This window comes from Phycodurus eques, chromosome 17, assembly GCF_024500275.1.
Source record: "Phycodurus eques isolate BA_2022a chromosome 17, UOR_Pequ_1.1, whole genome shotgun sequence".
Taxonomy (NCBI): Eukaryota; Metazoa; Chordata; class Actinopteri; order Syngnathiformes; family Syngnathidae; genus Phycodurus; species Phycodurus eques.
The window spans coordinates 11,684,695-11,699,875 of record NC_084541.1 but is presented as its reverse complement, the minus strand read 5'-3'; the positions used below and the strand labels follow the sequence as shown (position 1 = coordinate 11,699,875).

General features: G+C 37.1%; 2 protein-coding genes across 3 annotated transcripts in view; one reads left to right on the top strand and one right to left on the bottom strand.

The window, feature by feature from the left end:
• Window positions 1-3,852, bottom strand: part of LOC133415644 (rho GTPase-activating protein 26-like) — a 71,706-nt gene extending 67,854 nt beyond the window's left edge. For both annotated transcript variants that reach the window (XM_061701847.1, XM_061701848.1), the window contains exon 1: window positions 3,664-3,852. In XM_061701847.1, coding sequence (XP_061557831.1) covers window positions 3,664-3,817 — 154 coding nt within the window. In that variant the 5' untranslated portion in view covers window positions 3,818-3,852. The remainder of the gene's footprint in view (window positions 1-3,663) is intronic.
• A 6,539-nt stretch (window positions 3,853-10,391) lies between these two features.
• LOC133415954 (fibroblast growth factor 1-like) lies at window positions 10,392-14,223 on the top strand. The gene is made up of 3 exons (XM_061702516.1): window positions 10,392-10,721; window positions 11,294-11,397; window positions 12,553-14,223. The coding sequence occupies exons 1-3, from the start codon at window positions 10,502-10,504 to the stop codon at window positions 12,790-12,792; spliced, it is 564 nt and encodes a 187-aa protein (XP_061558500.1). The 5' UTR covers window positions 10,392-10,501; the 3' UTR covers window positions 12,793-14,223.
• Window positions 14,224-15,181: the final 958 nt, after the last annotated feature.

Genomic DNA, 15,181 nt, shown 5'->3' with positions numbered 1-15,181 from the left:
TCAAATTAAAATGTCAAGAATTTAAAAAAAGCATTATCATTAAACAAAACATAACCATAGAGAAATTAATGATGGTTGTTGTTCAGTCATCAGTTGTATTTAAAAATAATAAATAAATATTTCACAACTTCTGCCAGGGTTTGTAAACTTATGAGCACAACTGTACATATATGCAGTCATACGTACCCTTTTACATTGGAATAAAAGTGTAGGCTACACCTTTTTCATAACCTATAGGTGGCGGCATATTAGAATGAAAGTGTACACCTTTCTCATAACCTCTAGGTGGCGGTGACATTGGAATGAAAGTCCATCCATCCATCCATTTTCTGAGCCGCTTCTCCTCACAAGGGTCGCGGGCGTGCTGGAGTCTATCCCAGCTAACATCGGGCAGGAGGCAGGGTACACCCTGAACTGGTTGCCAGCCAACCGCAGGGCACATACAAACAAATAACCATTCACACTCACATTCACACCTACGTGCAATTTAGAGTCGTCAATTAACTTAGCATGCATGTTTTTGGGATGTGGGAGGAAACCGGAGTGCCCGGAGAAAATCCACGCAGGCGCGGGGAGAACATGCAAACTCCACACAGGCGGGGCCGGGATTGAACCACGGTCCTCAGAACTGTGAGGCAGACGCACTAACCAGTCGGCCACCTGACTTTCATTTTGCCCTATACCTATGTATAATGCGCACTACTTACTTTTGACAATATTTTTTTGGGGAGGGTGGGGGGAATGCGCATTATACATAAGAAATTGCAGTAACTTTATTTAAAATTTGGAGTTGATGTGGGGGAAAAACAGTGCAAAATGCAATCTCACAAGGTGTTGACCACTACACTTCCCTCATTAAGAGAGCATACACCACCCGGGAATCAAACCCATCACAAGAATGGGAATCTTGTATGATACCAATACAGCAGCCCCAATGGAGTACACGATTCGATTCTCGGACGGTGCAGTAAGCGGTATAGTGATTTGTCTTCAGTGTGGTGGTGGTTCAGGCCTGTTGTGGACCACTGCATGGAAATAGGGACTGGTTGCTTGGAGGGATGCCAGCTTCTTTCCTAAGCACTGCCGAGACCAGCAATTTTGGAAAAATTTGCCTCTGAAATCGTACATGTGAGCAAAATCCTGAGACCTTTTTGCTATAGCTGCCGCTGGTGTAGTGGTATCATGCAAGATTCCTTGGTGGTGCATGGGGGGAGTTAACATATGCAATAAAAGCAGTACATAATGCATTTTCACATCCTAATGACTTCAATCCATTTTAAGGCGTTGTCCCATCACCTCATCGCTCCCACAGTGTGAACGCACACACAGCTCTCATGCTCATAAGGAATGCACTATATCCATATTTACAACATGTGTGCATGAATGTGTGCAGAATTACAAACACACATGCATTCCAAACTGAAGACAAACCAGCAGTGACCTAGACTCTATTCTCTCAGACTTCCCAAAAACGAATTTTAAAGAGAAAGGAACATTTTGATGTCAAGATTCTCCTCAAAACAACTGTTGTGAAATTTGCCTCTTTTGATTTTTGCACTTGGAAACAATCATCTTGAGAAAATAACATCAGCAATAGCTAAGGCTACTACGTAATTCAATGGAGGGAAATGGTACATGAAATGCCTGCTGATGAGCAGCAGCACCCTGTTAGAACAGCAGAGAAAAGCCACAATGGTCATTCATTTGGATTTTCCAGATCTCACCAATGAACAAAAATAGAAGGATACACATCAGCTGAAAGAGATGACACAGTTTTAAAAAAGAACACTCCTGCTGACACATAGTGGAAAGTTCAAGTTTGTATTTTTGAATGGAGTGATGCTCCCCTGGCTTGCAAAGTTAGCGTGTCAGTATAGATGTTAGTTTGGTGTAAAAGAGACTGTACATAGACATTCAATGCTTTGACTCCCTTTATCAACTGACAAGCAGACATGAAATCCCCTTCCATGAGCCATTAGCAGCTCATTTACAAGATGAACTCCATTGCAGCTCAATTTGTTATCGACATCCAGACAGCATGGAAGCCTTTTTACACACCCTCCAGCACATACCAGCACTCACGAGTGTCTGATACACAGAGCACAGCACTCCCAGTGTCTTCCAAGTAAAAGCTAATGAGAATCGAGGCGCTGACAGCTTGGGGGAGAAGCTTGCAATCTTACGCCTTGAACATAACAAGAGTACTTGAACAAGAGGGGTGTCGTGCTACTCCCACGCTCACATTAGGACACTGTGACGTCCCCCATTTGTTTCTTGTAGAATATACTCGCATGGCACAACATCCGATACGCCTGCACAATCTTAATGAGATCCAATAAAAGAGCTGTATCAAAAATTGTGCAGCAACATTGACACAGTAACCAGCAGAGGTCCAAATTTGAGTGTGCTAACCAAAAGGGCCATTTTGAACGTAAGGTTATTGTTAACGACCACAACAATACACACCTAAAACACAGACTGATGCAAAGGGAATGGAGTGAGGTTCCCCTGACTGGCAAAGTTAGGGCTGAACTAAAGTCACGTTGTTTGCTGCCTTAATGTGCAACAATAGAAATTAAAAGGAAACGTTAAGGGGACCAGAGCCAAGTGGTGCAAGGCCATTTTTAAGCTTGTTGGTAAATATGACCTTACTGGAAACAGTGATGATCTAGACTGGGGAAAAGTCAATTGAGTGAAGTTGCAATGGCTGGAAAATTATCATGTCAGTGTCAATTTATTTTCTGCTGTTGGACTGACTGTTAAAAACTGCTGTGGACACTTTAATTTTCCTCAACTAGAATCAGGAAGCTTGAGTTATGAGACTGTGATACAGTTGTGTTGTGCCTTTGAATGTAAAGAAGTTTAGTTCGGAGCCTCAGTCTTGACCAGTTCCAAAACAATAACTGTTATCTATCATTCTGTGATTCTCCCTCTGTAATTTGAGAATCCATCATAAAATCCTATGTCAAAATATTGCAATACTAAACACACCTACAACATTGGCTGGTAGAAAGTTAATGGAGTGGGAGTCTCCCAGCTGCAAAAGTTACCATGAAAATACTTACACAATGCACTTGCTTTCAGCTGATGGAATGACTGTCAATAAGAAGCTTTTCCATTGGGATATGTTCTATTTCTTTGTTTTATTACACTATTATTGGAAGTTTAGAGCTAAACCTCAGGTTTTGCTGTAGTTGTATTGTGTCTCTGAATTTGAAAGAGTTTATCTGGGAGCCGCAGGCTTCCGTGCTAGAAGCTAAGTTGTTCAGTTGTTGGACTGACTGTCAATAGGTTGTTTGTTTTATTACAGTATCAGCAAGACGTTTCGCTCTGAGCCTCAGGTTCTGCTGATGGCATCACCCCCCCCCCCCCCCTTCCCCCCATTTTGCTGGTCTTTGTCTTTAATTATGAAAATATTAGGCAACACATTTTCACCGATTTAACAGCAGGGAATAGAAATTAACCGTTGATTCATTTCACAATAATTGCATGAGCACATTTCTTTATTCCTAATGACCACAATCGTGAATAAATTGTTGAATGAATACATCTTCCTCGTTTTGTTAGATGTTTCTTTATATTATCATTGGATGATGCATGTGTACCTAATATTGTGTATTCGTCACCATGGACATGATTGTGCAGTCATCTCATCAAACTTACTTTTGAGCGCCTGGATGAGCGCCTTGCCATCCTTGATGAGCTCCTTGATGAACTTGCTGGTCTTGTCCAGCTCCAGCTCGTGGGACTTGAGTCTCTCCCTGAATTGCGGACTATCCAGGTAGCAGTCACTGAACTCCAAGGCGGGCAGTCCCATCTTCGCCCCCTGCCTGCACACACAAGCTGCTGGGACGAGAGCCGGCTACAAAAAAAAAAAAAAAAAAAAAAAAAAAAAAAAAAAAAAAGCTCCAAGGAGGACAGAGGGGCGATCCCTGATGTGGGCTGCTATAGCGGCTATTGCGGGGAGATGCAAAAATACGTTTACGACATGTAAACAACGTGTGAAATGTTATCCAAAATGAGGAGGAGGGGACCTTACCTGCATAATCTTGCCTTATTATCTCCTGCAAAACCCTATTTAGATTCAAGCGCTTACTCAAGAACCGCACCACTGCAACATCCAATGGGAGTAAATAAGGAAAGTTGTCAGAATAAATCCAATAAGGCAATATAGCGTCCAGATACTCCTGTAAACCGGTGCTGCATTCCAGTCAGTCCGACGGGGGTGATGATGAGGCTGCCAGTGCAATACGCGACTGAGAACCGTGAAAATGTGGACGACTTGCGTGAACGCTTCGGCTTCGACAGCTCGCGGTCAACCTACCGCCACGCGCCTAATCCTTTGACTGACGTCTCTCTTGCCCAATCGGGTGCATTTGAGGGGCCAAGGGGCGGACGTTGCTCCTCCTGCAAAAAAATACATGTGAAGATGCTCACTCTGGCATTTTCTTCTCCCACCCCAAAATGTTGGTTTACTATCAGAACCACATTACGGTGGTCTGACAGCTACAGCGTTAAGAGTATATGACAGAGTATACGTTTTTTTTTTTTTTTAGCCATATTGAATTTAATCTCGTATTTTAAAAAAAGAAAAACTATAAACTGAAACCGGCGTTAGTGGCGCTATTCCTGTTGTCACATACTGTTTACGTAATTGTTTACAACACCATCGTATGTCGAAACAAACTTCGCCCACAGTCGGGGGATTCACTTGTTTTGAAGGGAGGTGATGTCATGACACCCAGCGCTGACAGAACGTCACCAAGACTCAGTTGAACGCATCAGCAGCACTTTGGCGTCATCTGTTGGCATCAATGAGCCACTACGTCCATTTGATTTGATTTTGTTTTTACCTTTGACCTTTGAGTGCCTGCATTGAACAAAGCCTTACGTTCAGACAAATATTCATTGAGTATATATAAAAGCAACCAACTAGCTAAAAGTCCTCTTGTAGCTATGAAATGAAACGCTAGAAAACAAGACAACCATTTAAAACAAAACGTACTCTCCTTTGAGGCGAAACACGCAATCATTTTTTGACGTTCAAGTGGTAGTTATTCCTATTCGGCGGTATTTAAAATAATAATCATCATCATCAATAAAGAAACAGTTGCATTGTTGACGTTTTTATCGTGCGACTGTCACAAAGTGTAAATATTAGAGTGAAAAAAAAAACATGACTCAAACAATATATGAACACAATATAAGTGACCGGAAGCGTCATTATGATACGGGATGCTGCCAGTAATTCATGAAATTGACAGAATATTTCATTGGCTCGAAATAAATAAAAAAAAAAAAAAAAAGAGGTTTGCAGGCTGTCACGCCCTCTCGCGGCATTGAGGTAAATTGTAATCTGTCAAATTTAACGGCGCAACCGTGAGTGCTCTTTTTTTAATTAGTTGTTTATTCTATTTATTGCGTACGGAAGCGTATTGCTGCCACACCAAAAAAAAAGGTTCACTATTACTTTATAACATGATAGGTTTCATGTTGTAACGTGATATGTTTCACATTATAATGTGATAAATTACACGTGACGTTATAACGTGATAGTGAACCTTTTTTTTTGGTGTGGCTTCCGTAATTGCGAGAATATATATTATTCTTAATAATAATAATATTAATAATGATGATGATAATAATAATGTATTATTCTTTCCATTAATATAATAATAATAATAGTAATATAATTAATCTAATAGTAATAGTAGTAATAATAATACTAATGTAATTAATTGTAATTAGAAACATATAAATAATAATAATACAGTTATAATAAAAACATGTATTATGTATATGTTATTGTTGTTGTTTTTTAATTACAGTGGCCCACCCAAAGCATGGTACAATCCACTATATGCGGAACGTCACTTGATCAAACCCAGAAAACAGGTGAGCATGCTTTCTGTGTAAACTACACTAACGAGCATGAATACGGCATAGAACTAAGGTTTGATGACATATTGTTTGAAGTTGAACTGACTAAAATTTTCTTTATGGCTGGTGTATTCAGACAGAAAAATACATGTATATAATTTAATTATACAAATATGATAATGATATATGTAAACACGAATGAAGCCTAAACATTGGATATTGTCATCTTTGGTAGCTCTTGAAGACATATTGTGTAAAACCAAAGACATTATAGACGTTCAAAGTTCCTATGGCTTCTTTGGTCCGGTCTCCTTCGCGATTCATTCGAACCGGGAGGAAGTGCTTCGACTTGTTTTGCTGAATGTGTAAGTAGGTCGTGCATGTACTGGATATGAAGTTTAACCGCTGTAATATATATATATATATATATATATATATATATATATATATATATATATATATATATATATATATATATATATATATATATATATATATGTAAGTGTATATGTATATATGTATATATATATATATATATATATATGTATGTATGTGTATATGTATGTATATGTATATATGTGTATATGTATATATGTATATATATGTATGTATATATATATGTATATATATATATATATGTATATATATATATATATATATATATATTTATATATTACACATGTATATATATATGTATATGTATGTATGTATATGTATATGTATGTATATATATGTTTGTATATATATGTATGTATATATATGTGTATATGTATGTGTATATGTATATATGTATATATATATATATATATATATATATATGTATGTATGTGTATATGTATATATGTGTATATGTATATATGTATATATATGTATGTATATATATATATATATATATATATATATATATATATATATATATATATATATATATATATATATATATATGTATATATATATATATGTATATATATGTATATGTATATATATATATATATATATATGTATATATATATATATATATATATATATATATATATATGTATATATATACATATGTATATGTGTATCAAAATATGTGTGTCAAAAGGTCAAACCTTCACCACCACCCCACCAAGTATTGGATTTTAGAATATAAAAATATTACGTTTTGTATAGCATTGCTTTCCCAGCCAAAAATGACCAGTGAGTGTACAATTCTGCATAAATTGAATTAGTCACCTTTTTCTTTAACGAATTTCCATCATCTTAGTTGGGAGTCATGTGTTGTATTACACATGAACCACAAATATGGCAACACATTTGGAGATATGAAAGACATCCTCCTACACGGATACCTCACATGATCACGCCGGTTGTTATTCGGATTTTGGTTTTCCGATCCCAAAACTACAGTGATAAAGGCATCTGAGTAAAGTAAGTAGGAATTCTGGGAAATATAGTCAACCTCCTGTTTGACAAACATCTCTCTTTTATTGCTTACCGGCGGCCCGAAGAATGTGGCAACAGCCGGTCAGACAAGACACTTGAGTCACACCATTTGAGGGTGCCGCTCTCCCTTTTTTTGCAGTGATAATTTTAGTCTTGGCGCGGGCCTGTTAAAATGAGCCCTGCAGGGTAAGATGGGGTGGAGACTGCTCAAGTCCCTGCGTAGGAAAAGAATGCAAACTTTTTAAAAGGCAAGATTGTTATGCAGCACCATCACATCACTTGCTCACTAATAAGCAACCTCTCACATGGAACTCAAATCACTTTTTTTTTCAATATTTAGTTTACATAAAAAGGTTGATTTAAAGCGATAGGCCCCACTGCACTGGATATAATTTAAAAATCCATAGGGTTCTTTCTTTGACTCTGGAATTTCTTTAGGATTACTTAAAATTGCACCTGGAACACTAGGAAGGCTACTTCAGTCCTCCTGGTGAAATATAATTTTTAGTATAAACATTAATAGGGTTCTCATTCATGGTAACAAAGATCGACTGAAAATTGCAATTGCGATAGGTATCATTAAAAATCAATAGGGTTCTTGCTCTGACATTTTTAAGTTAGGTAGGCTGAAATCTGCACCCAGTGGAACATCTGATCAAGGATCAGGTAAGTTGCTTTATTTAACCATAGCTACTTCAGTCATCTTGGATAATATTCAAAATCAATCGGTTTCTTGCACTTACATGCTGTATCTCGTGAATATGTTTAGGGACGTTGGTTGAAAATTTCCCCGAACAGAACATTAGCAAGGAAAATGTAAATCCTGATCTGACAATAAAAAGGGGAATTAGCAGTTTTTAGATTTGAATGTAGCCTCAATTCACCTAATCCCCCCCCTCCCCGTTGAGTTTGACTAAAGCGACGCCCCTCACTGACCACACTGACTGCATGAGCAGTAGTCTCAAACACGCCCATTCATAATGGTAGCAATTATGGAAGTGCGTAGTTTCATCAAAGCTGCCGAAGCCCAAGCAAACAGGTCAGCGCGAGGCTGCAGAGTGTACAGGCGACTGCATGGCAAATAATTGACACCTCGTGGGCCATGTTTTTGGCTTGGTTAGGTTGTTCTTCCTCTGGCAGGGTGGTTTGTTAAATTAAAAAAATAAATAAATAAATAAAAACTCCCCCTTTTTTAAACCTCTGTTATCTCTTCCATCTCAGGTAGGATATCATGCATTCAAAATTAATAGAGTTCTTGCTGAGTCATACCACCAAATTCCATATTAGTTCATCTGAAAATGTGGCCAGACAGAATATTGACAAGGAGCATGTAAGTACTGATCAGATTTTTAGGGTGAACTATCTTGTCACCCTTGGTAGAGTATCCATCCATTTAAAAAAAAAAAAAAAAAAAAAAAAAAAAAAAACAGGATTCTTGCTCTGGCATAACTCATCACATTTTAAGGAAGGTTGACAGAAAATTGCATGCGGCAGAAGGTTGACAAGGAGCATGTAAATCCTGATCCTACTATTCAATTCTGCGACCTCAGTAAAAGAGTGAAGTAGAATATCATTCTAAATCAATAAGGGTCTTGCTCTGACACAGCTTGTGGAAATTTGAAAGAACACTGACTGTAAATTGCATCCAGTACAACACTGGCAAGGAATATGTAACCAGGAATTTTACTTCTGTTTCCTCTTCCAATCGCCGGTAGGATATTTCAAATATTTTTCAGGAATAATTTTAGAACATGAAGAATGAACATGTAAATCTAAATCTGACCATTAATCCCAGTTTACCCCGACAGGTTCAGACATTATTCAGAACCAATAGAATACTTTCTCTGAATATGTCTTTGGGGAAAGCTGGCTAAAAATACTACCCAGTAGAATATTGGCAAGGAAATCTTCTCTAATCTCAGCTACGTCAGATATTGTGTGTTTGGTAAGAATTCAAAACCAGCTGGGGTCTTGCCTGGGCAAAGAACAGGCTGAAGAAGAAAGTCTCGTTTTGTTTTTAGGTACCTTTATAATCACTCCTCCCACACAGCCACATGTGAACTCTTGACAAGTTTTCGTTATTCCCAAGTAGCCTTCTTCTGAGCATGTTATTGAGTAAATACCAAACGTCTTACGTCAAGCACTGCTGCTTCTGAGTCGTAGCTGCTTCTATCCATCCCGCAAAATTGCTGCATCAACGCTACAGTAGACGATTCAGTATTCTGCAATCAAATTATTAGATGCGTCAAGACGTCGTTGCTAACATCCGGTGTGGTGACTAAACTGTAGACAGACAGCAACAAGTTCCATCTATCTTAGCTAGCTGTTTAGCATAGATACGTACATTTAACGATGATCTATCTATCTATCTATCTATCTATCTATCTATCTATCTATCTATCTATCTATCTATCTATCTATCTATCTATCTATCTATCTATCTATCTATCTATCTATCTATCTATCTATCTATCTATCTATCTATCTATCTATCTATCTATCTATCTATCTATCTATCTATCTGTCTGTCTGTCTGTCTATGCTCGCTAATTAGCTTGGATTTTTTATTTGTCTAGCTTGTTGTTGTTGCAAGCTACTTAGTCTATCATCCATTCATTTATCCATTTAAGTTAGCTACTTAGCTCATACATTTTCTTTATCAAGTTCGTTTTCATGGTTAGCTATTTGTGTCTCCTATCTATCTACAATAAATTAAATACACAGATCCAGACTTAAACTTTCACGTGAATTTGTTTAAAAGAAGTTTTACCTTTTAAGGCTTTTGTGAGTATTCTACATGAATATATCTAAACATAACTATTTCAGGTTTCACATTGTAACACTTGGCAGAAAAGCATGAATGGAGTGTAACATAATTTCCTTTCATCTCCCAATTGTTAGTTAAAAAGAGATATTCCACACAGTTACAACAGTTTCTGTTTATGATGTTGTCCGGCCCTTTTACCGATTTCACCCGAAAGTTACATCACTACCATCTGGAACCATTTCTATTTATTTAATCTGGGAATTGTGAAAACAAGTTGGATCATGCATAGTCTGAGTGAAACATTTCCAGCTTTCATATCTCATAAGAGGTTGTTTGGACCCAGCTCCCTAACTCTCTCTCTCTCTCTCTCTCTCTCTCTCTCTGTCTCTCTCTCTCTCTCTCTCTCTAAAACACTCGCCAGGTGACATGAGCGGAGAAGGCAGCGTGTCCGCTTCACATCACAAGCCTCAAAGCCTCGGGAGGATGTCTGAAGGAAACGTGATAACGCTGCCCAGCGCCTCACTGGACTTGTCCACACATGAGCGTCACACTCTCACTCGGCTTCACTGCCTCAATGGAGGTTATCAGCTGAGGATTCTGCCTGATGGGATTGTCAACGGTGGCATGCTGGAGAATGACCCCTATGGTAAGCAACTCTTCATTCAATATTTAACTACAATATCCTTTTTTAAAATTATTATTATTATTGTGTTGATCAGGGGTCACCACCCTTTTTGAAACTGAGAGCTACTTATTGGATACCAATTCATTCGAGGGCTACAAGTTTGATACAGACTGTTGTGGACTGACGCGTTTTATGAGATACAAGCTGACGCTTGGTTGATTTATTTATTTATTTATTTTGTCGTGAGTTGCGCGCAAAAAAACTGTGTTACGAGCGCCAGATGGTGGCAGCAAACTTCAAAGTTTAACCCCAACCCTAAACTTGTCAGTCAAGGCACTACTGTGTATCACGTGTATTTATGTTAATTTTTTACAGATTACAAATTCCTATTTACTAAAAACACGTTAAATATATACTGAAGTATCTATTTGGTATGCTGTATTTTTTCTATTATAAGTGTGCAATTGCTGCGTTAGCTGGTGTGCATGCAGTGGGTGATTGCATTGCGTGAAAAGTATACGGGTTACATTAACATCTACTTGACAAAATATGTACCACATATGACAATGTGCGATATGTCATACATGCCACAGACATCCTGAGGTTGCAGGCTATAAAGGTGGGCGTGGTCGTGGTGACGGGTGAGCACACGGGAAGATATCTGGCCATGAACAACAAAGGACGCCTCTATGGATCAGTAAGTTTAAACTAATTATAAAGACTACAATTAAAAATGAGAATGAATTGCTACTTAACTATTAAATTATTGAACTGTTTTACATATCTCACATGAACAGTTCAACTATTTTAACGGACTGTTTGTGTGTGTTCGTGTGTGTGTGTGTGTGTGTGTGTGTGTGTGTTTTACCTCATCGACGAGTGACCTGGCCCATTTTCATATAATTTGATAAATAATGGTAATGACACTTGTTTAAAAAAAATACAAAATCTTAATTAGCAATTTTTTTATGTCGCCTTGGTTCTATATGGGCAAATGTCTGCCATGCTGAAACAGCCACGGTTAAAGTCCCATTTTCAAAAAAGTTATTGATGATTTAAATTTTTAAGCATTCATCGTAAATGCAATCCTTACAGATAGAGCAAAGGGTGCTGGCCCACTGAAATGCACTTCTTGCATAACAGTAAAGACAAAGGCGCATAACGGTAAAAACACGTTCATAAAAATTGTGTGAGTTGCACAATTTACGTGTTGCCTTTCAAACTCTGTGGCTATAAGTGCATTAATGATCCTAGCTATGCATTTACATTCTTGTCTTTATATAATCATAGTAATGGTAAAGACATGCAATAGTTCTGACACTTTCATTTTTTTATATCTCAGAAAAACACCATTTATTTTGCTGTCCGCTATTGTGTGAATACAAAATGGCTCTCTCCAATGGCATTAACGGTAAAGACAGCTTGAGTGACAAAGAAGGATGGTTTGTAAAAGAACCCAAAAGAAGGAACTTTGAAGACACTCTTTAAACATTGCTTAAAGTATCACCTTTACAGTTATTAAAGGGTTTACAACCCTAGAACAAATAAATTCACATTTATTTATTTAAATTAGAACAAATTGAAAGGAACAGAACGGGCTGTGTTCCACTTTGGAGGTTCCACTATGTAATATAATATATGGGGGGGGGGGGGGGGGGGGGGGGGCACACACACCACAATTATCAGGTTACTGTAATTGCCCAATATGAAGCTATTTTGAGAGGGATTATATGAAATTCATTCTTAGAAGTAATTCATGAAACACTCGTCACAGGAAATAAGTAAGTATGCGAGAAATTACATTTATGAAAGTGTCACGATGGGTAAGCGGTAACCTCCCTATGTGATGCAGCTGACGCCCAACGATGAGTGTTACTTCCTGGAGAAATACGAGGAGAACCACTACAACACGTATCAGTCGCAGAAGTACGAGTGGTACGTGGCGCTCAAGAAGAACGGAAAACCCAAACTGGGTCCCAAGGCGGAGGCGAGGCAGAAGGCCGTCTTCTTCCTGCCGAGGTCGGCGGACACGCGTAATGGCGCCAGTGAAACCGAACGTCAGGATCAACCAGACTTTTGTGTTTACCATTAAAAACACTCACTGTTCCCAGCATCATCTATCAGCTAGCTACTGAAGCGGGTAAACACAAACCGATTTTTAACATCTCCACACATCAGGTGGAAAAAAACAATATCTCCACCGATAATGGAAAGATCATTTTTCACACACTGCTCAGTATAATCCTTGGAGACATCTAATAATCTGTGTTGACTTTGATAGGAAAGGGGGGGTACGGGTCTGTGTTTATTCCGCTTTAGAATAACCCTTTATTCACAATGCCATTGGAATTCTATTAACATTATGCTATTACTAATGTAACTTTCTCACTGTCAAAATTGTCCACGAAGGGAAGGAAAAAATATTGCAGTGGTATCATATTGCACTCTTTTACAATACAGTATCGATTGATACACAAGCATTAAATATTGATAATATGGCTATCCCTTGACAGTTTTGACACTTTTTCCATTGATTCCATTCATTTTAATCATATGATACCATTACTTTTAAATGATAATACTATTGCACTTTTGACATTGTTTACTACAGTATTTTTTTTCTATTTTTTATGAATTTCAGGACAAGAGAGAGTTACTATGGAGAATCTAAATGTGAATTAATTATTTTATTTTGGGAAGTCTGAGATGGATCCATGCAAATATAAATAAATCACGAAATTTAAAGATAGAGCCCAATAGCCCCTTACAAATGTGACATTTACTGCCACTAAAAAAGCTACATTTTCTGAGTCATTATTGATATATTATTTGTGACACATTGTTCATTTTAATAGTTGTATTGTCACTGAACAATGCTCCTGAAAATGATTTATACTAACACGATGTGATCACCTTTTTGTAAAGTAAGATACTGTACTGTTGTGTGTTTAAATAAATGCATTACACTTGCATGTATTATATTGTCAGTGTCCAATGAAAAGTATGTACACTATCTTCAAATGTAGGTTTTTGTGGTCGTTTTAACTGAAACTAAATATTTGTGACAAAAAAAATGAAAAATGTGGAGGAATATACTTTTTATTTGACAGTTGACAATATAATAGAGCCTAGTCTATAGTCTAGTGTATGCTGCACCTTTGTTCTCTATTTTATTTCTTGACAACTGTAACTTTACTGTAACTGTACTGAAACTCAAATGTGTTTTTTATTTGGTTTTGGGTGATGGCAAGGCTTAGAAAAATAATTAATGCAAAATAATTAAAACAAATATTTAAGCTATTATTTTTTTAATTGCATCCAATAGGCCCAAAAATGCTGAAAATTTGTCTACTGTAACATAAAAAGGTACATTTGGAATAATACATGTTTATATAAAATTAATACAATGAAGTGTATTTTTTGGTCATTAAATATTGCACCTGAGCATTACTTCAATTAACACTATCACTAATGTGATCACTTTTTGTACTGTTCTATATTGAAATAAATATTTTTTAACGAATATGAGGGGAAAGCATTTTTTTCCCATGCATAGAGACACTTTTCCATATACAACGGTTTCAAGATCCAACGTCAGAAGGTTACGAATGGTGCGCGATGAACTAGTTTGCGCAGCGGTGTAAGATTACATGGTCAAGCAGAACAAGAGGGTTCCCACTGTACTTGTTGTTTTTCATTTGATTATGGCCCATGAAAGTTTTTCTTACAAATATTTACTGAATTTATGACTGCACTACAGTGAACATACTATATTTCTGGTTCGGCATTCAGGGATTCACCCATTCACAGACTTTTAGGGGACAACCTATCCTCGTTATTTACTGAAAAACTCACCTATTTGCTGTTTTTGAGATCAGGCCAAAGCAATAAAAGTATGACATTGGCGCCATCTTGGAGTCTAGGAAATATGTTAAGGTGAGTTGAAGAGTTTAATTAAAAAAAAAAAAAAAAAAAGTAGTGCTTTGTCACCATCTAGTGTCATCTATGGATCTATTGGGGGATGTCGATTACTCGCGGATTTTCGCTATTTGCGGCGAATAAGGTAAGTGCGTTGGCGTAGGTTAGTGGTAAACTGGCACGTTTCTGGATGTAGAAATTCGGGTAACTGCTGTTGGAACGCCATCATAAACCAAGGACACCTTTTTACAAACATTTAGGTTATCAAGACTACATTTTATCGAGGCAAAAATCCCACTCTTCTGCTGTGTTTCATTTTTATTTTTTCACATCTTTTTTTCCTCATCATACTGTTTCACCTGACTTTATAACTCAATTCTAACAAGTGGAGTCTAACTTTTTCAAATCATTATGATGAGAAATTGCTGACAGATCAGCAGTATCAAAACTTTTTTGTCACGGACCACGTTGTAGTTACGGTTACATATAAATGTTTAATTGTCTCATCACATTTTATATATATATGTATATATATATATATGTGTATATATATATATATATAT